General features: G+C 34.5%; 1 protein-coding gene across 16 annotated transcripts in view; it reads left to right on the top strand.

The window, feature by feature from the left end:
* The window catches only part of PTK2 (protein tyrosine kinase 2), a 368410-nt gene that overhangs the window by 47460 nt on the left and 294426 nt on the right, over positions 1-26524 (top strand). For 12 of the 16 annotated variants that reach the window (XM_031947265.1, XM_031947245.1, XM_012541848.3 and 9 more), the window contains exons 2-3: positions 807-905; positions 23560-23586. In XM_031947265.1, coding sequence (XP_031803125.1) covers positions 807-905; positions 23560-23586 — 126 coding nt within the window. Of the gene's footprint in view, positions 1-166; positions 482-806; positions 906-23559; positions 23587-26524 lie in introns of those variants that run through there. The other 4 variants (XM_031947251.1, XM_031947252.1, XM_031947255.1 and 1 more) reach the window with 3 other exon arrangements.

The following is a 26524-nucleotide window of genomic DNA, read 5'->3' as shown; positions in this document are numbered from 1 at the left end:
AATATACTTATTAAACTATGCCCATAATTGAACACAATATTCCATATGAGATTAGATAAATTGAGTCAAATTTATTTTCTTTACTGCTATTTCTTGTTAAGTATATATCTTGCTTTGTGGTATAATTTTTGGATAAAATAATCTTTTCTTAATTGTGTTCTTTTCATTTTCATTTGATCTTTCTGACTGCTTTATTTCTCTCTACTGATTTATCTTTCTTAGTCATATAAGATAGGAATGTTCTGCAGAATTTTTGTTTTTAGAGGTTCTTACTCATCTTACTATACTTTTCCCTTCCAAAGTAAACATCTTGCTCTATGGATTCATCTAATTGGCTTGATGTCTTTTACTTAGGACTTGTTTTTGCTTCTCTGCTTTTATGTATTGATTTCTCTTCCTATCTACGAACAGCTCTCAGCTTCACTTGCCTTTTCTAGGTTGACTTCCTGTAGGAAGCATTCCAGGCAGCTCACTTAGTCAAGTGAGTACTACTGAGTTCCACTCATTTTCTATCATATTGGTTTGCATTTAGCAATATATTGTCATTTAAAGATTATCTTCAGTTGTTCCATTTGTACATATTATTCTTCCATTAAGATTGCAACCTCTTTGAAATTAAAGATAATTTCTTTCTGTTATTCTTCACTGCAATGCCTATTATAATACAAGGTGTGTGTGCTGCCCTTATCAGATAATTAATATTGACTGAGTTTAAGCAAGGGATTAAATATAATAGGCCTTTAAATATTTTCAAGTTATTTTTAAAGGTTGCTTTTACTAATATGCATATTCTCTTTTCTTGGCAGGTTTTGACGAGCTACTATGGAACAGGATAAAAGAAACTAGGAGATTTTTTAATATCAGTTTTCTCTTTGACCACAGTGATCCTGTTGTAACTTGTTTCTGTGAGTATACTTACTCCTGATAGAGTACTTTTTTTTTTTTTTTTTTTTTATCATTTTCTGTTAGTCCTAGGGATATAGTAGCATGAAAAAAATTGAAAAAGAACATTTACAAGATTTATATCTTAAGAAGATTTAGTGACTGAAGGCAAATAATCTTGTGCTGCTAACAATAACAATACCTATTTTAGGCATTAGTATGATATCCTTAATTGAGACCTCTCTTATTCACATCCTATGACTTAATGTGTTTATGAAATTCTGATAAATATACTATCTCTGATACAGCCAACAGCAAAATCCTTATAAGCTCTTCACTAGAAATTTCCATCCAGGTTAACATCGATGCAGATGTTAACACTTTTTGGATATAGTTGTTCAATCATTTATGACTTACCGATGTACTATCAACTAGCCTATACTGTTCCATCTTATCCATAAGTATCATGGATCTATCAAATGCCTTGCTAAATCAGACATACTTTATCTGCAAAACCCTTATCTTTATTATCCAATTAACATTACATTTAAAAGTAGAACTGCTGAACCATCTAGGTATGCAGATGAAGATTCCTTTCCTTACACCATACCGGCCTACAAAGTCAGTTTTATAGTTTGTAGCCAAAACAGTTCTGTACAGTTTGCCATTGTTTGTGTTTGCAAGTCACACACCTGCTTTCTCTCAAAAGGGGCCAGTCCATTTTAGTTCTCTGTAAAAGTAATGGAATATTACTGTGCTATAAGAAATGGTGAATATGAGGAATACAGAGAAGCAAGGAAAGATCTACATAAAATGATGCAGACTAAAGTAAATAGAAGCAAGAAAATAATGTGCACAATGACTACAACATTGTGAGTAGAAAATACAATCATACAAAAAAAATCAGAAGTAAATGTTGCAAAATTATAAAGATCAAGCATAAGTGAAATGAGGAAATGAATGAGGAAATATGAGGAAATTTAAAAAATAGTTTTAAAAATATCCTATTTTTTATATGGAGTGGCTCTCTGGGAAGTGGGAAGGGAAACTTGGGAAAACTATGATGATATAACTAATTTTTGCTCCTTCCTAGAATTCTGTAGCTGTGATATTCTGTAAAACTCTTGTTTGTATAAGCTGACATCAATTTTCTTGTCACTTGGATGAATGAACAGTTTCAAACATTACTAATCCTATTAAAAAATCTATAGGTATCTCTAAAAAACACCCCAGTAGAATACTAGTGCCATAAAAATTACTCAACAAGTCTGTGATCTGTGGTATTAGAATAAGAATTCACTATGGCAAGCAGCTTTTTAAGTATTTTGTCAAATGTTCTTCACAGGTTCTGACAAGTAGGGTTGCATTGTAATGATTGTTTCTGAAAAGAGAAAATGGTTTGAATCGTGATTTAGGAAGATTTTTTGGCGGGTAGGGGGACGCATTTGTGTGGAGGATGGAGTGAAGAGGAAAAGAGACAAGAATTGAGTTCTGTTAGTAGACATTGCCATTAAGATGTGTTGAAGAGCTGGCCTGTGTGATGGGGAACAGAGAACAGTTGTGACAGATTGTGGTGGCATAAGTAATTTGACTCGGCAGCCAGTTGTGCATGAGTGTAGGAGGAGAGAAGGATGGTAAAGAGTTGACTATAATTCTAAAGTGCTGATTCTAACTCATTAGAAAGGTGGAGGTATTCTCAGGTTTGGGAGATTAAGATGAATTTGGGAAGGAAGATACTGAATGATTTTTACATATCTCAAGTTTGAGATTCTTACAAGGTATTGAGGTAAAAATTTTCTTTTTTAAAAAGTGTTTATTGATGTCATTTGTTTTTTACATCATCATCATTTCCCCAGGTTTCCCTCCCCACCTTCCAGAGTTCTCCCATATAAAAAATAGTATATATTTTTAAATTATTAGAAAATAATTAAGGGGGAAAATTATGTACACTCAAAGCATTGAAAAATTCTCATAGTGTGTAATATGCAACATCTTTGGACCTCATACCTTCATGAAAGGTAGATTGGGGTTATTTTCTCCTTTCACTTATGCTTGAGCTTTATAATTTACTTCTGGGTTGGGTTTTTTCTTTTTTCATTTTTTTTTAGTATGATTGTCTTTTCTCCTTACATTGTTGTAGTCATTGTGTACATTATTTTATTGCGTCTGTTTTCTATATATGTCTTTAGAGGACCTAATGGAAAGGTAGATCTAGATGAGAAATTGGGTAGGTGGGGTTACAGCTGTTGGGAATAAGGGAGCAGGCATTTGGGAGTAGGAACCTGTATTTGTGCAATAGAAGCTTCACAATTACTGGAATGAGTAGAGTGTGGGGGAGAAAGTATTATGCTTATCACTGATCAATGAGTTCTACTGAGAAAATCAGGTAATTAGACTGTTGAGGGTCCTTTCTTAAGAGCCAACCTCACAACAGGTGGTTATATTATGTCTTGTGAGAGTCAGGCGCACATGAAAATTGTAAGGGATATTGGCTCAGCAGGTGGGGGTCATAATATATGGAAGAAACATCTAGGATCTTTGCAGCATGATTTCTGGAGCCTGGAGAAGGCTGTGGGGTAGAGACAGAGCTTAAAGTTATTAAAACCAGGAGAAGGCCCTAGGAATAAGAATGGAAATTGACTGAAGCACTGATCTGAGGGAGGTCCTGAGACAAAGAAGGGGACAGGAGCAGAAAGTTCCATTTTTTTCTCCTTTTATTTTTCAACTCTTTGTAATCTGTATAATGACTCTATCAGTCAACTGAAAAAGGCTCTTTCCAAAGTAACCAAAGAACTTTAATTGCAAAATCCAGTCACCATTTCTCACTCTAGATCCTTATTCTGGATTCTGATTTTTTTGGTACGTTGATTAGTTTTGCTGACCTGTTTTTTCACTTTTCTTTCATTTTTTATAAGGAGCATTGGCTGTCTGAAAGGATAAGAGAATAACATTGGGGAAAAAATGATGTCCCAAATTAAGATAAAAATGCTTCAGAGGTAGTCTGATTAGGGTGTAGTACAGTGGAATTATCATCTTTTTATTCCTGCAATCTATATCTTAATGTAGCAAGATTGTGTTTGTAATTGTTGGGTTTCGTAGTTTGTTTTGTTTTGATTTTTTGCTACCATATCACATTGCTGATTCACTGAGCTGGTGAACTATTAAATCTGTTCTTCAATCTTTTTTCATTATGAACTGCTTTCTAATGAGGCTTTCTCCATTTTATTGTCGTTGATTTCATTTATCCAAGTATAAGACTTTACTTTTATCCCTTTTAAACTCTACCTTTTAAGATTTTTTTAGACATTTTCTAGTCTTTTACAGTCTTTGCTGATCTTGAATTTTTTCATCCATTGTGTTCCTTCCTGGCTCTGTCAACTGCATATTTCATATGTGCCATCTGTGCATTTATTCAAGTAATGATAAAAATATTTAATAGTACAGTTTCCAGAACAGGTTCCCAGGCCATTACACTCCATTCATGTTAATATATTGATCTAAGACAATTAGAAACTATTCTTTGAGAATAGTATTCTTTTCTTCATATTATCATTTAGCCTATCTTTTTTGCAAGAATTTAAAAACAGTTCTGACCAAATTCTTGTCTCTTTTTAGTGCCACCACTTTCTGAAGTCTGCAATAACTCCTTATCACCTGTGGGGAAAAATAGAATATTTTTAGGCTTGCATTTAAACTTTAATAGTATAAGGCCCATCTATCTTTCCAGCCTTACTTCATATTATCCTCTTCTTTCATGGTTTCTTAATTGTAGACACAATGGCCTTTTGGCTCATTTTTGTATGTGGTGTCCATCTTCTGCCTTCAAGTCTCTTTTCTATAGAGAATAGAGCTAGGAGACAGGAGCTAGAACCAGATTGGCATCTGCAGGCACCTCAACAACGGCCCAAATATATAATCATTCATACAGTTCTTTCTCATTTCTGCTAATAGATACCTTGCTACTGATATAAAACAATTTTATTTTGAAGCACTATCTGCTCTCTTCACTACTATTTATGTGCTGCAGAATGAAGCAAGAGAAAATTATAAAACCATGTTTTGCTCTAGTTCAAATTTATGTTAACATAATCTCAATTTGGTTCTCATTTTGGGAAGGCTATCCTTTTGTGCCTTTTATCTTTTCACCTAATGTCTCACTTGCCACAATGGTTTCTCCAAACTCTTTTACATCTTTCTTGAAATCAGTCTTGTCCCTTTGTCCTCTCAGCTGAGAATCTTCCCTTGTTTTATTTATTTATTTTTTTCCCCTGAGACAATTGGGGTTAAGTGACAGCCCAGGATACACAGCTAGGAAGTGTTAAGTGTCTGAGATAAGACTTGAACTCGGGTCCTTTTAACTTCAGGGCTGGTGCTCTAACCACTATGCCATCTAGTTGTCCCTCTTCCCTCATATTTTACTAAAAAAAAAAAAAAAAAAAATTGAGGGCATTCATAGAAAGCTCCCTCTTCTCTCTTCCTCATTTCACATTCAGCTGCCTTCTCTTGCTCCCCCTCCCACCTCTGTTTTCCATGCAGAAGAGGCTATTCTTACCAAAGCAAAACTCTGCATGGACAAGTAGACTGCACGCCTTTCATCTTCTCTAGCAAATTGTTTTCACCAGTATTCAATCTTTTTTCTTTTTATTGACTGATTCCTGCTGCATACAAACTTATCCACATTTCCCACATCCACAGAAAACCTCCATTTGATCTTGTTGGACATCCAGCTCAAGTCCCATATCCCACTAGCTATGATTCTGCTTTTTATGGCTAAATTCTTTTCCCCTCATTCTCTGCTTAGCTGATCCTTCCACTAAAATGGTTCTTTCCAAAGTTATCAGTGATTTCTTCTCACAAAATCAAAGGGCCATTTCTCATTCCTCATTCTTAACATCTTTGGAGCTTTTTATATTGTAGATCATCTTTTACTCCTTGATGTCTCTACTCTCTAGGTTTTCTAGATAATTGTCTCTTGGTTTTCTTCCTGCATGCCTCATTACTCCTTGGTCTCTTTTTCAGGATCTTCATTTATGTCATGCCTATTATTCATGGGTGTCTCCCAAGAATATGGAGCCCTTTTCTGATGATCTCATCAGCCCCTAGAGAGTCAATGATTATCTTTATGCAAATGATTCTCAGATTTGCTTATCTAGCCCTAATTACCCCTGATCTTTATTTTCACATCTCCACCTATCTATCGGACATCTTGAACTGGACAATCTATAGACATATTAAAATTTATATATCCAAAACTAATCTCATTCTCTTTGTTCCAGAATCTTCCTCATTATTGTTGAGGATACCAGCATCCTCTGGGTTACTAAGATTCACAAACCAGATGTCATCGTTAATTCTTCATTCTCTCTTATCCTACATATACAGCAATTTACTAAGTCTTCCTTCTCACTTCCTGGCTTCCTTGGCATCTTTCAGATCTCGACTGAAATTCCACCCTGTAATAATCCTTACCAAAGGCTGTAAAGAAAGAGGAAGTACTTAAAGCTGATGATTTATTTTAAAATCTGGAATCAAAACACCAAGAGCATCCTGTTGTGTGACAGTTTCATCTCTCTGAGATGTAATCACTGTTCCAAATCATTTTCTCTTTTGCTAGTTTTCTTTGTCTCTCTAAAATGCATAAGAATGTTATGTGTATGTCATCCATGGTGACCTTGTTAGTTCAGTAATGGGAAACAAAAATAGGTGAGGCATTTCATTTTAAAATGATGTGTGTATGTACTACTACCCTGTAGAATTTTACTCATTAATGTTAGTGGTTTCCCTCAAAAATTATCTCCAATTTATCCTGTGTTTACTTTGCTTATACATAGCTCTTTAGTTGTTGTCTTTCCCATTATATTGTGAATTCCTTGAGAGCAAAGACTATCTTTTGTCCTTTTTTTTTTTTTTTCATATCCCCAGGTTACCCTTGTGCATGTAATATGTTCATAAAAGATGGTTCTTGACTTAAATGGTTGACTTGCTGTACTTCTTATTTAGGTTCTTCTTCCTTAGATTGAGTTGAGATTTGTAATGCCAGAACTTCTATTCAGCAGTCTGTCCATTATACCACACTACCTACTTTTTCCTGGCAGTGTAGTCTTACTGAAGAACAGCAGTTTGTCTGATAGATTGTCCACTGGAAGTCAGTGCAGCCTCTGAGGTTGAGATGCAGCAAAGTATAAATGTATGCAACAACTCTCTGCTGCTTGTGCAAATATTGGTCTAACAGGTAACACTAAGAAAACACAAGTTTTCCATCAGTCAGCACCACATTAACCATATGTGGAACCATCAGTTACAGCAAATGGTGAAGTTTTGAATGCTGTGGATAAAGCAGTATACTTTCCAAGGCTGTCCACATTGAAAATGCGATTGGCACATGCATTGCCAGAGCTGACTCAATGTTTGGAAGCTCTAAAGGGATGTGTGGGAGAGAGGTATTAGGCTATCAAACTGAAAATCTACAATGTGCTGACCTCATTGTTGTACACCTGTGAAACCTGGACAGTATGCTAGGGTCATAGCAGGAAATTGAGTCATTTCCATTTGATTTGTCTTAGGAAGATTCTGAAAATCACCTTTCTCTAACCAAACTGCCAAGTATTCCAACTCTACTACAGAGAGCACAACTCTGGTGGGCTGGCCACATTGTTCTAATGCCAAATGTACACTTGCCAAAAAGACCATTTTATGGAGAACTCACAGGGGCAAGTGTTCACAAGGTGGTCAAAAAAAAGTGATACAAGGTCTCTCTTGAGAACTTTACAATCAATTGTACGACATGGGAGACCATGGCCCAGGACTGCCCTGCATGGTGTGCCCTCATTAGAAAAGGTGCTGTGTTCTATGAGGGAAGCAAGAATTGAATTATCTCAAGAAACATGAGGTGCAAAGCTAGAGTGCACTCCAAATGTTCATAGGCACTATTTGTGTACAACCTGTGGCAGAACATTCTGAGGTCTTATCGGTCTGATCAGCCACAGTCGGACACTCTGTATAACTTGATTCTAATATAGTGATGTCATTTTGTCCTCTTCTTCGAGAACAAAGGACAACAACCAACCAACCACCAAGTCTTACTGATGAACAGCAGTTTGTTTGATAGAACACCCACTGGAACTTAGAAGGACCTACTTTCAGGTTCTATTTCTGATGTATGCTAGCCTGTTGACTCTGAGAAAATCATTTCATTGTTGCCAAGGAGAAAGAACACTGGTTATATACATTGATAAAGCAATTTCTTCATAGGGAGCCAGTGAAATCATAGGACTAGATAAGAAAGGGGGCAAAAATGAGTTAGCACCTGCTGAAGTGCCTTACACAGAGTAGGATTTTAATAAATATTTATTGAGTTTAATTAGATTGGAATTTGATGCTTTAAGCTACATGTGGAATAGGTTTTTTTTTTTTTCCATGACTCAGAAGGTCATCAAGACATTTAAAAAGATATATAAAATGTAATTTGAAGGTTATAATTTGGAGGTATTTATAAAACATCCCAGATCAAATTCTTTTTTGTGTAGTCATGTTATATATATCTTGTCAGTTTTTCAAAAGTTAGTTAATGGTGATAATATAATATTGAATATCATCTCAAAAGTTCCTTCTAATAGTAAAGGACCATGATTTCAAGATTTTATGATTCTTCCAATAAATTCCTCTCTGATAATTTAAAACGGTACTTCTTTAAAGTTGTACTAGCAGATTAAAAATTCTGACAAGTTTTAAAGATTGAAAGGTTTTTAATACAGCCTTGACATATGTGACATTGGACTTAAGTCACTTAAACTTTCCAACTAATCATTTATTTGTAAAAAGGGACAGAATAACATTTTTATACCCTCCCTCATGAAATTTTATAGCGCTGTATAAATATAAGCTACTTTTTTTTCATCATCTGTAGACCTGTCTAGCTAAATTCAGAGAAGATTGTTACCAGAAATCAGGAATTAATTTTGCAAGCTGGAGAAATTATCAACTAGAGATTGCTGGAGACACCAGCTAGACAACAACTTAGTGGAAAACATCAACTGTTTCTGAAAGTACTTTAGCTTTCCTTCCTCTGCAACCAAGAAAAAGGGCTCCCTTTCTTTCCCAACTGTAGACGGCCAGTATTGAATAAGTCTACAAACAGCAAGAATCTAGTCTAGGTATTATTGGGACCTGCTCTCTGTTAGGGTGAGCTATTCAAACTATTACCTCACCATCTCCCTTAAAATTTTTGAAAGACATACTTGGGATAAATTTAGAATAATCTTGATGGAGAATGAATGTGACAGAAGCAAGACATCACAACTATATTATTTGCAACTCTGTTTTGACAAATACCTTGCTATTGATAATTTCTGTTATTGATGACCCTGTTACAATAGATGTTATTGCTAGTTTAGATGAATTGAAATGTCAAAGTATGGTTTATGCATTAACCCTGGAAGGTACATAGCATCACCTAGAGGTAAATATATATATTTATACATACACACACACAAATATATAACAGTATATAAATCCTGGTGCTCTGATTAATAAATGAAGATTGCAACACATATCTTCCACTTAGCCTCCGATATTCATTCTCACTCTCAGTCCAGCTCAGTGGAGCTGGACTCCAATACCCAACCAGTAATGGCTTTTTTTTTTAAGTTGAAGTATCTCATGAAAACAGTTTGCTGAGATGTGGAGAAATAGGCCATGTTAATGAAATTCCTGAACTTTGAAGTGTTCTTCCACACAGGACAGCAAATCCAGAAAGAGCACGTAAAAAGATAGGTAGAATTTTCTTTGAGAGGAAACAGTGCCACCTACTGAATTGCTAGTACTGGATTTTGTAATTCTTAGTGCTATCTAGTCCTGTTTATAGCATATTGGGGTTATGAAAGTCAGAGAATTCTCTATCTTAAAAAAACTACTCACTTATTTTATAAGGTTATGACTCATAATGGAACTCAGTCACCTGTGTTTTTGATTCACATTAAGAAAGGACTAAATAGACTAACTTCCTCAGGATTACTTTTTTATGGATTTTCCTCAAAAGTGATAAAATTTAATTTCACTTGTTTTGAGAACAATGGCCAAGTAATCTCTTTAGTAACCCACACAGAATGTGTGTGTGTGTGTGTGATCAATCAATCAATATCTTCTTCCCATCTGTTGTAATAAGTCCTCTAAATTATGGTTGGTCCTTGTATTGATCTAATTTCTAAGTCTTTCAGAATTGTTTGTCCTTATAACATTATCATCATTTCAAAAATTTTCTCCTGGTTTTTCTTATTTCTTTGCAAGTTTTCCCAGGCTTCTCTAAAATTGTCCCCTTGGCATTATAGCACAATAGTATTCTATCACATTCAAATACCATAACTTATTCAGCTATTCCCCAGCTGATGGGCATCCACTCAGTTTCCAGTTCTTTGCCCCTACGAGAAGGACTGCCACAAACTTTTTTGCATTTGTGAGTCCTTTTCCCTTTTTTATGATCTCTTTGGACACAGGCCCAAGAGAGACATTGCTGGATCACAGCCTATTAGCCCTTTGGGCATAGTGCCTTTGAATCTTCTTAAGCGATGGAAGTGACATATTGAGATCTGTGCCTTAGGAGTAAGTTTTAACAGCTGTGTAGAACATTGGAATGGAGAGGGAAGAGGTTGGGAGCAGGAAAAATTAATTAGAAAGTTTTTATATTAGTCCAAAAGGGAAGTGAGCTTTAATTCCTTTCTGTGAAGTAAGGAGATTGGTCTGGTTCCCTTCTAGACTGCTTTACTCTTCTAGCTCTAAAACTATATAATCTAATAATAATGACCTGAACTAGGTTAGTAACTATATATGTAGAAAGAAGGTTATGGGATTAGTGGGGGAAAATTTATGTTGATAGACTTGACCTTGTAGATGACTATGAATGGGGGAATCAGGGAAAATAAAGAATTAAAGATGACCTTAAGAACTTAGGTAACTGAGAGAAAGTTGATACCTTCCATAGAAACAGGGAAATTAGAATATGAGTTCTCATGATGGGGAAAGATAATGAGTTGTTTTGTATATATTGATATTGAGGTGCTTATGATATGATTCCTCCTCAAGGGTTCTGTAGTAGTGCTACCTTATGGTGCTGAGGTTACCCTAAGTTCTCAAAGCCTTTGGTGATATAATCTTACCTCTGGTAGATTTTTCTGTGCTGGAAGGTTCTGAATATACAGCCCAAACCACAAATTCAATCTCTTTTCCAAGGATCAAACATACTAACTATAGAGTAGATTGGCTACTTGGTGAAGACTTTTTTTGGTCATGACAACTCATGAAACAAAGATAAACTCTGTTTTGGACTTGTTGAGTTTGACATGCCTTCCAGTTAAAGATATCCAAAAGGCATATGATGGCACAAAACTAGAATTCAGGGGAGAGATTTGGGCTGTATAGTTTTGGGAACACCTACACAGAATATTATTTGAACCTATGGGAATATTCTGTCACATTTCTGTACTCTTAACTTGTTCAGCCATTCCTTAATAATCTCATCTCCTCAGATTCCCACTCTGCCACGTCCAAAAGAGCTATACCATTTTATATAGTCTTCATTAGAGTTTGTCTAGGACTAGTTCCTCTCTTAAGCTACCTTCTCTCTTGTTCTTTTTCCTCTTCTCCCCTTTCCCTCCTCTTTCCATGTTGAATGAAATGTGTTGCTGCACCCCAGTGTGTGTGTGTGTGTGTGTGTTCTTCTGTTCTTTGACCAACTTGGATGTGAGAGGTAGTGGCCAGAACCTGCTCAGGTACTCTCTTTTATCTGTGATTGCTTAGAACTTTACTTGACTGTGTAGGATACATATGCAGGGTGACTTAAATAAAAAGGGTCTGCCCTACTTGGATACTTAGAAACCTCTGAGTTCCTACTGAAAGATTCCACTGTAGTTGCCTTTTTTACAGGAACATGAGCTTATCCTCCCATTTACTGTAAATCTTGTTATAGTTCAACTCCAATTGTTCAAATCCAGGCCTTCTGCAGAGTGTATACACTATCATTTGCCTCATTTTGAACATTTTAGGAAGGGACAGATCTATAAGGAAACTCCCTTTGCAGATGCAAATATATTGCAGTTTTTCATTTTAGGGAGTAGCTTGGGACTCTGAGAAGTTAAGTGATTGGTTAGGGGCACTCCCCCAACCCAACTAGTATGTATCAGAGATGTTTGAACCCTAGTCTTCCTTACTTGGAAGGCAGCTCTCTCTCTTTTTACTATAATATCCTGACCCATTATGGTTATTATGCTTCTATTAATAATATTACCCTTTTATGCCTTTATACTTTCATTCATTGAATTTGGAGTTCACCAAAATTACATCTTTTACATATGATCTGTATCTAACCATGTATTCACCTTGCTAATTTAGTTGATTTATTTTAAAATAAGTTTAATATGGGGCAGTTAGGTGGTGCAGTGGATAGAGCACCAGCCCTGAAGTCAGGAAGACTTAAATTCAAATTTGACCTCAGGGACTTAATACTTTTTAGCTGTGTGATCCTGGGCAAGTCACTTAACCCCAACTGCCTCAACAACAGCAGATAATAATATTTATTAAATTTATTTTATTAAATTTAATTAATCTTTTCAGCCTGTCATTATTTTAAATCTTAATTCTATCAACCATTATAGTTTAGCTAATCTCATGCCTTCTAAAAATTTATTTGAATTATCCTTTTTATTATTATGAACTTAGCAAATATCAAGTAGGAATATTTCTGTGTAAAGAGAGTAGGACTCTATATGAAGTCAGGATAGCTTTTTTGTAAAAATGCAAGCTATCCTGAAAGTATTAGTGCAATTTTATGCTGCTGAAATTTGAGTGAAATAAGACGGGGGGGGGGGGGGGGAACAATCTACATTTTAACTTTAGCATTACAGTTTCAATATCATCCTACTTCTTTGCCTCCTTTTCTTTTCTGATAATTAAAAAAAAATCACTGATGTTCATATCTTTCTTTTTAAAGCTTTCCCTAATCATAAAGGAAATGCCAAATAATCTATACAACAGTTCGACACATTGCCTGGTTATGTCCTGTAGGGGTGGAAAGTATTGTCTGGTTCTGTGACCCCACTGGGGTTTTCTTTGCTGAGATATTGGTGTGATTTGCCATTTCCTTCTTCAGCTCATTTGACATTTGAGAAAACTGAGGCAATGGGATCACATAGTAAGTGCTTGAGTCTAAATTTGAATTCAGGAAGGTGTGTCCTCCTGACTCCCAAGGCTGGAACTTTATCCATTGTGCCATCTAGTGGCCCATCAGAAGCATCACATCATCATTTTTCTTGAGCTGTGATAGTCCTTTTTCATAAAAAGCAAGTTTCTCATGAAGGGACAGTGTGATAGATATTGTGTCAGGTGTTATATTTGAACCCAAGCCTGCTGAGAGCTCCTGGCAACTGGTTAAGGCTAATAGCTGAGTGTCTGATCTGCATTGGTGAAGAGAGTTTACCAATTTGCAAATATTCACTATGGCTTAAAAGATCCCTAATTCTCATTCTTCCTACCAAAAATTCTTCTGTAAAACTGAGAATTATAGAACATTATATTCTCTGAAGGAATACAATTTTGGGTGAACCCAAGGACAATGGAGAAATGTATGATAAGTGTAAATAGCCCCTAGCAGATTACCAGTGAGCACTTGTGTACAAAAAGTGGCATTAAAAGATATTGTTGAAAAAAATATGATTGGAAAAGGTTAGACATGTAAAAATTTTAGATAATAGATGACTAACCTGAATCTTATACTGGTATCCATGAAATGCAATAAGATCTTGAGGAAGACTTTGAATGCATTAGGTAGAGCTTTGGAATATTTATCTTAGGACATGTATAAGTAAAATAATGTAAGATGAGAAGATGTGATAGATCATTTTAGGCATATAACTTACTCAGATCACCCTATTGTTAAAAAAAAAAAAAAAACAACCTCAAGTATTCTAAATTGCTTTTCCTATCCCAATAGAGCCATAGAAAAAAGCCATTGATGCTCCTTGCTCCCACTTTTTTGTACACTTTTCAGTTTCTAATTCTCTTATTATTATTTAGTCAAAACTTTTATCTATTACCACTGACTTATTAATTGCACATTGGAGTGATCTTTTTTTTTTTAGTTTTCATTTTTTTTTTTTTACATCTCTGCAATATTCCACATAGTTGACCATCCCTTCCTAGATATTCTTTCTTCTTTTTTTTCCCCAAAATTTATTTTATTTGAAGAAACAAAATAAAGGGAAAAAGCAATACAAAGCAAAATGAAACAAAAGAAAGGAGAACATTATCATGTGCCCAGCAGAACATCAGGTAGGACTGATAATATATAACAACAAATAGCAGTTCAAGGGAAAAAAAAAAAAAAATATATATATATATATATATATATATATATATATATATGAAAAGAAAAGACAGTTATGTCTGAGAATCTGTCCTCTTCTCATTCCATCAAGGATCTGTGAATTGGAATGGAGCAGTGGGTGACACAGCCTCCATTTAGCACTTGTCCCCCTCAAGGTGCCCTGGAGAGGGAACCCCTTTCTCCTTGGTGCACAGCTGCCTCTCCGGCATAGACATCATTTCCAGGATCTGAATGCAGACTTCTGTTTGTCTCCCTGGGCCTACCTGGGCTAGAAAAATGAAATCACAGTGATTTCTCGTTGAATTTCCACATCACAATTCAGTCATATGTGTCATCAAGCTCTTTTTGTAGGAGAAAGCTTGCTGCTCTGCTTCCTGTGCTTCTCTGAATGTCATGGGAAGTCTTTCACAGTCTGATCCTAACCTTTCTTGCAAGTCTGATAATGTTAAAACTCCACAGGCACTTGGAGTTTTAGACAAGACCCAGTGGTCTATTTGATGTTCCCTGTACAAAATACCCTCCTGAGATCCAGGCCTGTTTTCTTTTTGTTTTATCCCTATTGCCTAGCTCAGTCATACACTCAATATTTGTTAAATTAAAGTTTTCTCCTGCTGTTTGTGTATCTGAAAGTTCTGTTTTGGACCCATTTCCCTCTTTATATTTTTCCTCTCAATGATTTTTTGTAATTCCCATGTTTAAGTTATTATCACTATGCAGATGATGCCCAGGTCTATATATTCATATCTGACCTCTTTTTTAAGCTCATCTTAAATCTTTTACTATTTATTGGACATTTCCAACTCTGTGTCTTGTAGCTTTTTCAAATTGACATGTCCAAAATAAAACTCATTATGTTGTCTCTTTACACTTTCCCTCTTGTAGAGGGCTGGAGCTCTGGAAAAGTATATTTGAAACAAGGTGTTGACTCAGTGGAATTGATGAAATAATGGTTCTCTGGTTCACATAATATATTTAGTACTTAGCATAATGATGTAATGGTTCTTTAGTTCACACATACACAGTATGCTGTAATGATGTAATTGTAATAGTGTATTTAAGGGCCAAGAAGGACTGGATGAGAGACATTCTATCTTTGACCATGGTGGCTCTCCTGCCTCCTGCACTAAGAGGGAGACTGATTAAGACTAGCAGATTGTCAGACTGCTAGAAGAGACTGAGTCAGACTGAGACTGGGTCAGAATATGACAGAAAGCTAGCCCGAAAATTACACCTTACTGATCTCTTTAGTTCCCATAGTATGGCTTGGGAATCCTACTGTGGATATTCAAGGAACTTTAAGAATTCTTCATCCCACAAGATAAAACTTTGGTGGAATGGTGGACCAGGATCATATTTGAGATTTTGAGATATTTGAAGTGCAATGGGATAGAAGAGTTTACATTTTTAGTTTTCTTGGTTTCAAAGAATAGGATCAATGGGTGGAAGTTAGATAAAAGTATAATTAAAAGGATCACAGATTTAAATGTGAAAGTTACCTTAAAGACTATCTCATTCAACCTCCTTGTGTTGCAAAAGAAGAAACTTGTCACAGCTATAGGGAAGTGCTCTCTAATTAGAAAGGCCCAAACTATAGAGGCAAAGCTTAATCAAGACTTCAGGAGAGGGAAGTCCCTATAGATGAGATTTTATTAAGAATTCAGCTCAACATAAATAATGACATCTTAACAGTGTTGTCAGTAAATGAAAGGGTTGTCTTAAGAGAGAGTGGAGTCTGTTTCATGAAGTATTCAAACGGAGACTAGAAGAGTAATGGAGAGAATTTGTGCTTTAGGGGTTAGGAAGTAGATTTGATGACTTATAAGGTTCTTTTCAACTTTAAAATTCTAAAATTTTATGAAATGGTAGTTATCTTTTTTCTATCTTTCTGGTAGAAGATACTTCTAAGAGACTTCTGTGGAATCTTTCAGAACTAATCAAGTCATCATCTACTTTTATGTGATTTGATCCATAATCTAAGAAAATGTTAAGGGCAATTAAATTTTCTTCACTTGCTTTTTAACATATTTAAGACAATTCTAGACTTTTCTCTTTCTGTATATAAGAAAGTGGCTTTCTGTAAGTTACTTTGCATTCCTAGTTTATAAATTAATTTTGTTGCAATAAATGTTATTCCGAAAGTTTGCAAATAGAATTTTTTAAACCTTAATTGTATTATTGCATAGTAGAATATGCCTGCTTTAAATAGTGCTCTTTCATTATTAATACTTTTAAGTGTTAGGATGAGAAGAGTTCAGAAGGACAGTATTTCAGGTAGATAACTACTTCACAAAACATGAAAATCCTTGTTTGTTTTTATATGGATTCAGTGAGACATGATATATAGTTGAAGAAACAAGGATTTACTTTACTTTTTGTCTCACAATATATTCTTCATTTTCCTGTATCCCTTTTTTTTTTTTCCTGTGCCTATAGGCATAGAAAGGATGAAGGTTTTAAGTGTAAGAAAAAGTAATAGGTATCTGTGAGTAGTTTTTCCTCTAAAAGTATTCTGTTTGTTAATCCAGTGAATTAAGTTGTGAGTGTTGGTGATTTTATTAATTAGAATAAGATAAAAAGCACAGTAAAATTTTGTGTGTGATCACAACATTGATCATCATGACTCTTCTTGTTTTAGGATTTATTGTGGCTGCTGCCAGATTTAGCAAAACACATTTACCCATCTGGCAGTGCAGAATTGTCTCGTCAGCTGAACCTAATGGACTTAGTGATGAATGCCTTTTGTTTGCAGTGCCTGACTTTGAGTGAAAGGAGACAAAAGAGGCTGGTTTTGCTGTAGATCATGATAGACTGCAATGAAAGATGAAACTATATTGCTTTTTGTAATAAATCATTGAAATATAATAAATATTAGTTAAGTAGTAGGATATTAGGAAGGGAAAATCACATGAAAAATTATTGAAGAAATCAGTTGTGTAGAAATCTACATCAAAAAATTATACTCTGGTAAGAGGGTCACAATAATTAACTTTGAGTAGTTTATTCTTTTTTGAAGAAATTTCGCTTATTGTAGCATTATTTTGGGAACAAAAATGTTTAATCACATTTAAAATACTTTAAAACTGTTAACAGATATTTCTTTTTCTTTTCTTTTTTGATTATTCTCCTTGTTAAATGGATTCAAACTTGTTCTTTAAACTATTTATGGCTTACATTTTTATAACAAAGTGAATATTTCCATATTTGTTTACAGAATTCCTCTTTGTAAACCCTCTTCATTGTCATAAAGGGGGGAACTTGAATTTCATAATTTCTGTGTACCAAAAAGAGTTTTTGAACTAGCCTTGCATCTGAGCATTTAAATAAGGCAGTTTTAAATTCTTTAAAATTTTGAAGTTTGAATAATTTTTATATGAGCAAAATAAAATTACTAATTTTAAACTTTAATTTAAGTGGGGATTATTTAAAATCAGCTCTAAAGTAAACTTTTTCTTAAAATTTCAGAATAGCACAAAGGTACCATTATGATTTGAAAATATATAATAAAAGTCTGCTTTATGATAGCATGAATTTATTTCTCAGTTAAGTTTAAAAAAACTATTTAATATAGTATTAAGTAGAAATTATAAAATGCATAGATTTTTTTAATGAATATTATTTAAACAGTCCCTGTTTTGCAGGTGTCCTATATTCATTTGGTCTTTACTTATGTAATCTATTTCAGAAGTAGTTGCTTCAGTATTAAAATTTAAGTTTATTCTGATGGTTAGCTAATTTTTAATTATATTTTTAATATTTTAATTTAATTTAATATCATATATTTTCCTGAGCTCTTTTAAAAAAAAAAAAAACAAAACTTTTGGCCTTGGAGAAATACTGTATTTGACTTATTATGTTCTTAAGAGTCATGTGCTTTAAAAAACAAAAACAAAACCTTTATGACCTAAAATTTTATAAATTATTTTCTGTAGAGAAGTATGTTGATCTAAGTCAACACATTTAGTTTATTTGAATCATTAATTTATGATTATTTTAATCAATTTAAATGATTACATATATAGCTTAAAGACAAGCACAAATGCACTAAATTTGTATAAATACTTGAATTTTGTACTGTGTTCTTATAGTAAAGTGTACTATCAAATCTTTGTAAGTTCTGTGTAGTACATTTAAAGATAAACCTCTTCCCTTAAACTGTGATCATTTTCTTGTAAAGCAAGCTTTAAGTTTGCCTTTCTCTTTCACCACTACTTTAAAAGACAGACACGTGTAAAAGTTGGTAAACATGGTCAGAGTTTAAAAGTGCAAAGGTAATTTTTTTAATCACCTGAATTTTCTCTTCATTTTTCAGAGGAGGATTTGGAATTATAAAAATACTAAATGGGAGCCTTCTTTGTGAATTTAAGAGCTGTGTCAAAAGTGATGACAGTAGTTGAACAAGAGCAGTTAGTATCAGCAGATTTTATTTCCTTTTAGTCTTGGCTTTTATATCTGGTTAGTCTGTGCGATATTGTTAAAAACAAAATATTTTACCAAAATCTCCACAGACTCACTGATGAATACAGGAAAAATTTATTTTACATTCTTGTAAGAATGGGTGCCTAGATTACACCTTTGAAACTCCAAAGGCAGCATTTTATTTCCTATCCTGAAATACAAGTCCCTCCCTGATTCCCCATTAATTGAATGTTACTGCAGTTACAGGATGTGAATCTCCACTCTTCATTACATATCCAGTCCCTGCTTCCCAGGAGCTTATATATTAGAAGGAGTTGGTAACAGAGGAGGGCTAGGGGCAAAGACCAAAAGATTCTTTTCAAGTCTCAGGTCATCACCCCAGATTACAAAAGTCAGTACCTGCCCCCAAGAAGCATACATTCTTTTTGGGAAGATAAACTCTACCCTTGATTATTCTTTGATGTCCTTGTAAGTTTTAGTTTTCTAATTTAAGTTTCATTTCTTCAATTTAATTTTCATAACTGTAGAAACCAAATGCCCATCCATTTCTCACAATTTCCTCCCTTTTTTTTCTTTTTAATAATTTGATTTCCACATCCTTTTCTAATCCCCCAGATTTGACTGAATTTTACATTTACATAGAGTAGTGCTCTATCCACTGTGCCACTATGAAGAGACTTCATAAAAATCTCATTCCCTGCACAGAGCTCTTTATACAGGATGGATATTTAATCCCCGAATTCTCTGCTAATTCTTCAGATAGGGCTGTACTACAAGCGAAACTTCCAATTGTAACACATGTTCCTCCTTTTCCAGCTAATAACCTTTCTAGAGTCATTCTATTTTCCCATACCATTCTGCTAGAGCCATCTAACTATTCTGTTATTCCCTTCAGTGCTTCTCTGGTGTAAAATCCAGTAATATTTGCTGACCAGAGTAGAAATGACCCAAATCCAGAACTAGATTTCTAGCTTGAATTCATCAGTTTCTATCTTTAACTTAATTGTTCCTGATTCACTCTTACTTCATCGAATGCAAAAATAAAAGGACTAGTCAATTGGGTCGGTGCACAAGTGCTCACTCAGTTCTCAGGTGAAACAGGTTTGAGCAGCTTCAGTTTCAATAATCAGTAAAGTAACAGGTCCCACAGATGGTGATATCAATTGTTTTTACATTTACATAAGGTATTATTTCATATTCATATGAAACCCATGGTTTGCTTGGGGCACTCTCATCCCAGAAATTGCCAGAGCTCCTCTCAGTTCCATGTGTCACCTCAGTTTCCAGTTTGGGATCTTTTATTCTGCCATGAGAGGCAAAATGATTGATCTCCAGAAGTAAGGGACTAGAATAAATCATTGCAATTCTCCCCAGGAATGTTGTTTTGGGAACAGGAGGAATTCACTCACGGTTTTCCATATGGGTAGGAAATGGTACCATCTAGGCATGGGGCAATCCATATCACAGACATAAAAATTGCTTTTTGTTCAGATTCTTTACAGAGTACTTTTATCAATTCTACCCAGGCATTGGTGTCTATCACTTTCCCTAAGTCCTTAACTTGATTCTAAATCTTCCTTAGAAATCTATACCTATTACGTGTATGCCCAACTTACTGATCTGTATTTTCTAAATGTCTAGCCCTTGTAGCAAATCAAATGTTATTCCAAATTGAACATGCAATTTTATAAAATTCTCTTTCTCTATTAGAAATAGTTGTACCTATTTGTCAAGGCTAGTTAGTTTCTACAATTCTATAATTTGATAAGTATCAAACTGAGTTGTTTGTGAGGTATATTTCCTAGTAATATGAACCCAAATCTTAATCTGATGTCCCCATCCTAAGCACCAAGTGAATAGTTTTAATTCCAGTTCTTCCCCAAATAAATTTCCCCAAAGTCCTTTGGAGTATGAGACAATGATCTGATCTTCTGAAACTACTTCCTACTGAGAATGGGCATTGAGTTGGGTCATCCTGGAGGGGCTTGAGCTGATTGAAGATCCAGTGAGTTGAGCCAGACCCCCTGAAACTGGTCAGTATAGCCATCTAGCTAATATGCAGGATTGTCAGGTTGAAATCCTACTCTAGGTACTTGAAGAAAAGCATATTTGCTGTCATATTAATTAAACAGTGAGATGCATTTAACATGATGCACTTAACAAATTAAGATAATTTGCTGGATGGAATATCATTTTTGGAGAATTTGCAGTTAACCAGAAATCTAACAAACTTCTCTTAGAAGTTCCTTACGTTGCTAAGTGTTAGAACCCTTGATATAGCATCAGAAATGATTGTCTTAAAACAGCCACAGACTTAAAAAAAATAAAAACAAACACTAAAAACCTTGCCCTTTCCATCATTAATTTCAGTACTCTCCCACTCTATTTTATATTTACCATTCCTGGTGTCTATTGTATTTCTCCATTTTGTCTGTAACTTCTTACCTAAATAAAACTACCTTTTGTCAAAGAGAATGACCATTGTGAATTCTTCACATGACCAAACCCCAACTTTTGGTGCCTATCATTATCTGGGTCATCATTTTTGGGTCTTTAAATCACATCTTTTGGTGCCAGTCAAAACATTCTGCTTCTCTCTGTGCCCAACCTCTTGTTCCTCTCTCTATCCAATATCCCTTGTCTCTCTCTTCCTCTCTCTCCCTTCTTTTCCCTCTCTCTCCCCTTTCCCCTTCCCTCTCCCCTAAAAGAAAGACTTTTCCTGCCTCAGCCCGCGAGGCAGAGTGTGTGGACCCTGGAAGAAAAGAGATAAGGGCAAGAGAGGGGACGCGCAAAATGGAGGCAAGTCAAATCATTCTGATCAAGCCTCATTTTAATGGGTGCAATAGTACAGATATATATAGCAGTAGAAAAGAAGGCAGGGTTTGTTCAAACACAATACAGGGTAGGGGTCCTAGACAAAGGGTTGGTATCTCGCCCAAGGATGAGCTGCTCAGATGTTTCTGGTGGCAGGAAGCTCTATGATGCGATTAGGGGATGCCTAGATATCTGCCTATTCAAAGTTAGGATGTGATTAGGAGATTCCTATTCAGGAAGTCTTTGGTATAATGTGATTAGGAGATTCAGCATATTCAAGGTTGGCTGTAGATTAGTGCCGGCTCCCCACATTTTCCCAAAAGACTTGGAATTCTATGGTTAGGGTGTGGTTGTGTTTTATTTCTTCATATATCTTAGGTACTTAATTCTTATTAGAAAAATTGTATTGTTTGGTTTTTTGTTTGTTTCTTTGTTTTTATGAGGCTATTGGAATTAAGTGACTTGCCCAGAGTCCCACAGCTAGTAAGTGTTAACAATCTGTATTTGAATTCAGGTCCTTCTGACTCCCAGGGTAAAGCTCTATCCATTGGACCATCTAGCTGCCCCATCAGAGAAATTTTTTATAAATTTTCTTTTCTTATTTGTGTGCTTCCCTCCTTAGCTGAACTGGATTTGGGTTGGTTTTGTTGCGAGGGGTTTGGTGCAAGTTTTTCAATTTCATGTAAACTACATTATTTTGGTTTTTGTGATGTCCTTTGTTTAAAGTGCAATTTCTAGCTGTATCTGTGAAATGCATATAATCCATTTCATTTCAATTTTCTTTATGGTATAATCTTTAAATTCATGTATGTATTTTGAATTTATTGTAGAATATAAAATGTTAGTCTTATTTCTATTAGCCAGCTTTCCATTTTTTCAATATTCTTTCCCAAGTAATTTATTTTCAATTTTAAAAATACTATCTTATTGAATTCTGTTATTCCTCCCATATTTAATCTCTTCCATTGATTTGTTTCTCTTTTAACCAATACCAAATAATTTTGAAAATTGATATTTTATAGCATAGTTTGCAGTCTGAAAGTACAATTTGTTCTTCATGCATACCTTTTAAAAAACTATATCAGTAGTTTTGATATACTTGATTTGAAATATCTAGATTTTTTGTTTTTCCAAATGAATTTTATTATCAAGTTCTATAAAGCATATTTGATATTTTGCTTGACATAGCATTAAAAGTACTGTTGGTAGTAGTGCCATTTTCATTTTGTTGGCCTGGCCCAGCCATAATCACTGAATATTCCTCCAGGTATTTAATTTCATTATTTCTTTAGAAATCACTTTACAATTGAATATTCAAATATTTTGTTCTGATTTGGTAAGTTGATCCCCAAATACATTATGCATGTTATAGTTATTTTGAGTAACAATTTAGTATTATTCATTGAATAATTTCTATATCACTGAATAGAATGATTAAATAATGATTCTATATTATCCCAAACTTTGAATAACAGTAGTAATAACATAATTATTTTCTACTATTGTCTCTTGATTTTGTTATTATTTTACAAAAATGCTGTTGTGTTTTGTAGGTTATTTAATAGTTTTTAATTTTGCGAAAGCTATTGTCTCAGAATATTTGCTGATTCCCTAGAATTTTCTAAGTAAAGCATAATATCATCAGTAAATGGAGATGATTTTCCTTCTTTTCTTTCAGGATTTAAATAGTTGTCTCCTTGCCCATGGATATTTCCTAGAAGCCAACAATTTGGTTTCTGTTGAATTACCTTTAGTTATTCCAGTCACACACACTTTTATAACTGTCCTCAAGCATCACCTTTGTACTAAAAAAGTCAAAATCCAGCACTCTAGATCAGATGTTTGGGGTAACTTAATTTTGCCCCCAAACTAGCATATGTTCCAATTTTTTAAAAAGACCCTCTTGTCATCAGAATTTATAAAAATTCAGTATTTGTTAACTTAGCACAATATTTTCTTAGTACAGTCTTTCCTAATGATTTGCTAAGTGCAAATAATCATTGGAATAAAACTTAAGTTGGGAAGAATATTTGGATGATTAACGACTTGGACCTTTTTTGTTGTTGTTTTTACAGATATTTCAAGACTTTACTTTCTAAAAGGTAAGAATGGAATCTCTTTAACATCTTTTATGTCTCAATTCATAAAAATCTATGCATTTTTAATAATATGAATTAGAATTGTGAAGTAATTGAAAAAGTCCTTCAATTGCTCAGAAATGATGGCCTTTCAAATGCCCTTCCTCTGTAAATCATTTTGATACATGTTGTTTTCTTTGATTTTTCTGTGACAATTTATTCTTGATTCTTTTTCCTCACTCTTGAAGTTATTTAAAATCCTTGATTCTTTTTTATTTTTAGTCTTTCTAAAAAATAATTCACTTTCACTTGAAAGATAAAATCTGGATGATCAGTCCAAAGTAGTTTTATGAGCAATATGACAAATATATTTAGTAAAACTGACTTCTAGTAGATATCTTAATCCTTACCCCATGTACAAATTATCTCTCTGAGTCTTGATATATTATTGATTTCATCTGCTTGGTTAGATTAATGATGGTAGAAATAATATTCATGTTTTTCATAGTATTATAAAATTATAGACTATCAGATTTAGAAAAGTTCTTATAGGTTTCTTTATAAAGTACTACACAATAGTACTTATTGTGGTAATTAACAGATGGGTAATTAACAAATACAAGCTTAGTCATTCTTTGTATTTCATATGTAAAAACATATAAACACAAATGGAATACTTTACATTTCTAATTGCTTTTTTACTTGAGTTTGAGTACATTTTGATATGTTTTGAAGAATGTGAGGGATTCAGGGAAGCCATTAAAATTTCCATTTTACAAAAACAGAAATTGAGATCTAGAGTCAGGTGTTTACTTTAGGTAACCTGGGTGGTCATTGATCTAGCTGGACCTTGAGTTTGGGTCTTCAGAGCCATGGTCCAATGTTCTCTTGATTATACTCTGTTGCTTTTAATAGACATTCATAATGTGTTGGAAGATTTTGGTTTTAACAGTTTATTTTTTATTTCTATAGAGCTAACAATCATTAATAAGGAATTAAAAAACCATTTAAAATGTTTGCTATGTCACCTTTAAAAATAGACAACTGCCATGGGACAGTGAATGGTGATTGTTTTCCAGTCAGACATGGAGAAATTACCTCAATGCCAGGAATGTCAGTTTTTTCACTTGGGAAATGGAGATTATCTATAGTAGTACATACACTTCATAAGTTTATTTCAAGGCTCAAGTGCATTTCTGTAAAGTGGTTTGCAAATTTTAGATCAATATAGTAGCAATACCAGCTTTTATTAAACTGTTAATTGTAAAGGGCTGAAACTATGAAAAGGTGCACTTGAATCAGACAACTGAGCACTTTAGGCTAATTACCTATTTGATGTGAGACAATGAGCATATGTTAGACAATTAGCATATGTCTAAATGGCTCTTCTCACCATTGGGGCTGGCTCACTGTTAGGTGTTAAGATAATCATAGGCAAGGATTAGAGGGTGGAGTGAGAGAGACTCACTTGGGGCAGGAGGAGGAGAAAGGTGGAGATTCTGGACTCTAGAATCGAGGAGAGATCTTTGGCAAAACTCCTGGCACTTTGCCTGCTTCTTTAACTTCTCCTCCTAAAGACCAAGGACTTCTACATATCATGACTCTGGCTGATCCTGAGGCCTCCAGGGAGCTAGCCTGGACTTTACAGTTAACTATTGGGGGTGGAGGGAGGTGTGCTTGGTAGCATACTTTCAGATTATTCTGCCAAATTCAAAGGTACTGTGATACCAGTAGTAATTTTCATTGTGTTAAAAATAAAATGTGGCATATATCTTGAGATTAAGGTAATACAAGTACTACTAGTTTGATGTCACTAATACAGACACAAATAGATACATACATATCTATCTTTCAGTATCACAGAATAGGGAGGGATCTTGAGACCACTTAGTCCAAGAATTCCTACTCACAGTAATATCATCTTATATTTGCATAATGTTTTAAGGTTTGTAAGATGGTTTATTTATGTTTTCTTGTTTTATTTTAGTGGTTATAGAGCCTTTGTATGAAGACTTTTAGGGAGGGTGTCATCTCCTGAAGCAGCCCATTCTACTTTTAGATAGCTCTAATTATTAAGAAGTTTGATCTTACTTTAGGATTGAATTTTTTTTTTTTCAACATCCATAGGTTGTTCTCTTTCCCCAGGGAACAAGTAGAGTCCTTAGCTTATGTGATCTACTTGAAGACATCTATCCCTAAATCTTCAGGGTAAATATTAGACGTTTTTTCAGCTGATCTTCATATAAGAAGTAGGGTTAGCCTCCTGGCTAATCTTTATTTCTAAAATTATTTCTAGTGAATATGTTTATATGTAATTCATTTTCATAGGTACTTTATACTGTATTTTCCTTACCAAAAACAAAACAAAGGAAAGCCTTCTAAGGTAGTACAAGCATTATCTATTATTTGTACTTTGCAGATTGAAGACACTGAAGCTCAGAAGAATTAACAATCCCATTCTTGGATTAGTAAAGGACATGATTTGAATTAGAAGTTGGATCCAAGCTATTTGATTTTATATTCAGTATTATTTCTACTGCACTGTTTTTCTTAATATGTGCAAGGTACTTAGCTAGAGACTTTGAGGGATATCTGGGCTGGCTAAACTTTCCAGTGGGTTAAGATTCCACAAGGAAGGAGGAACCCCTGGAAATAATGACCATCACAATGGTTTATTACATTTTCAGAAGAAGTTTCTGGGGTAGGAATGACAATGCAAGCTTGTGCATTAGCAGTAATAAGGGTAGAGGAAGGGATGGTTGTTTGTGTAGGAGGCCTGAGAGCACTTATCTCCATCAATTTTAGGAACCTTCTTCTTATGCAGCATGGAGAGCAGCTTTGTACTATTGGAGCTGGTATTTTATTCCTTTACTGGGACTTATCAGGAAAGAGGAAGTTCCAGAACTCCTGCTAAAGTTTGTTTGCTTGTTTTTTCCACATAATGCCAGTATTCTCACTGGGC

Source organism: Sarcophilus harrisii, chromosome 1 (assembly GCF_902635505.1).
Source record: "Sarcophilus harrisii chromosome 1, mSarHar1.11, whole genome shotgun sequence".
Taxonomy (NCBI): Eukaryota; Metazoa; Chordata; class Mammalia; order Dasyuromorphia; family Dasyuridae; genus Sarcophilus; species Sarcophilus harrisii.
Note: the sequence above shows the minus strand (reverse complement) of the source record. Positions and strands in the feature narration are given on the sequence as shown.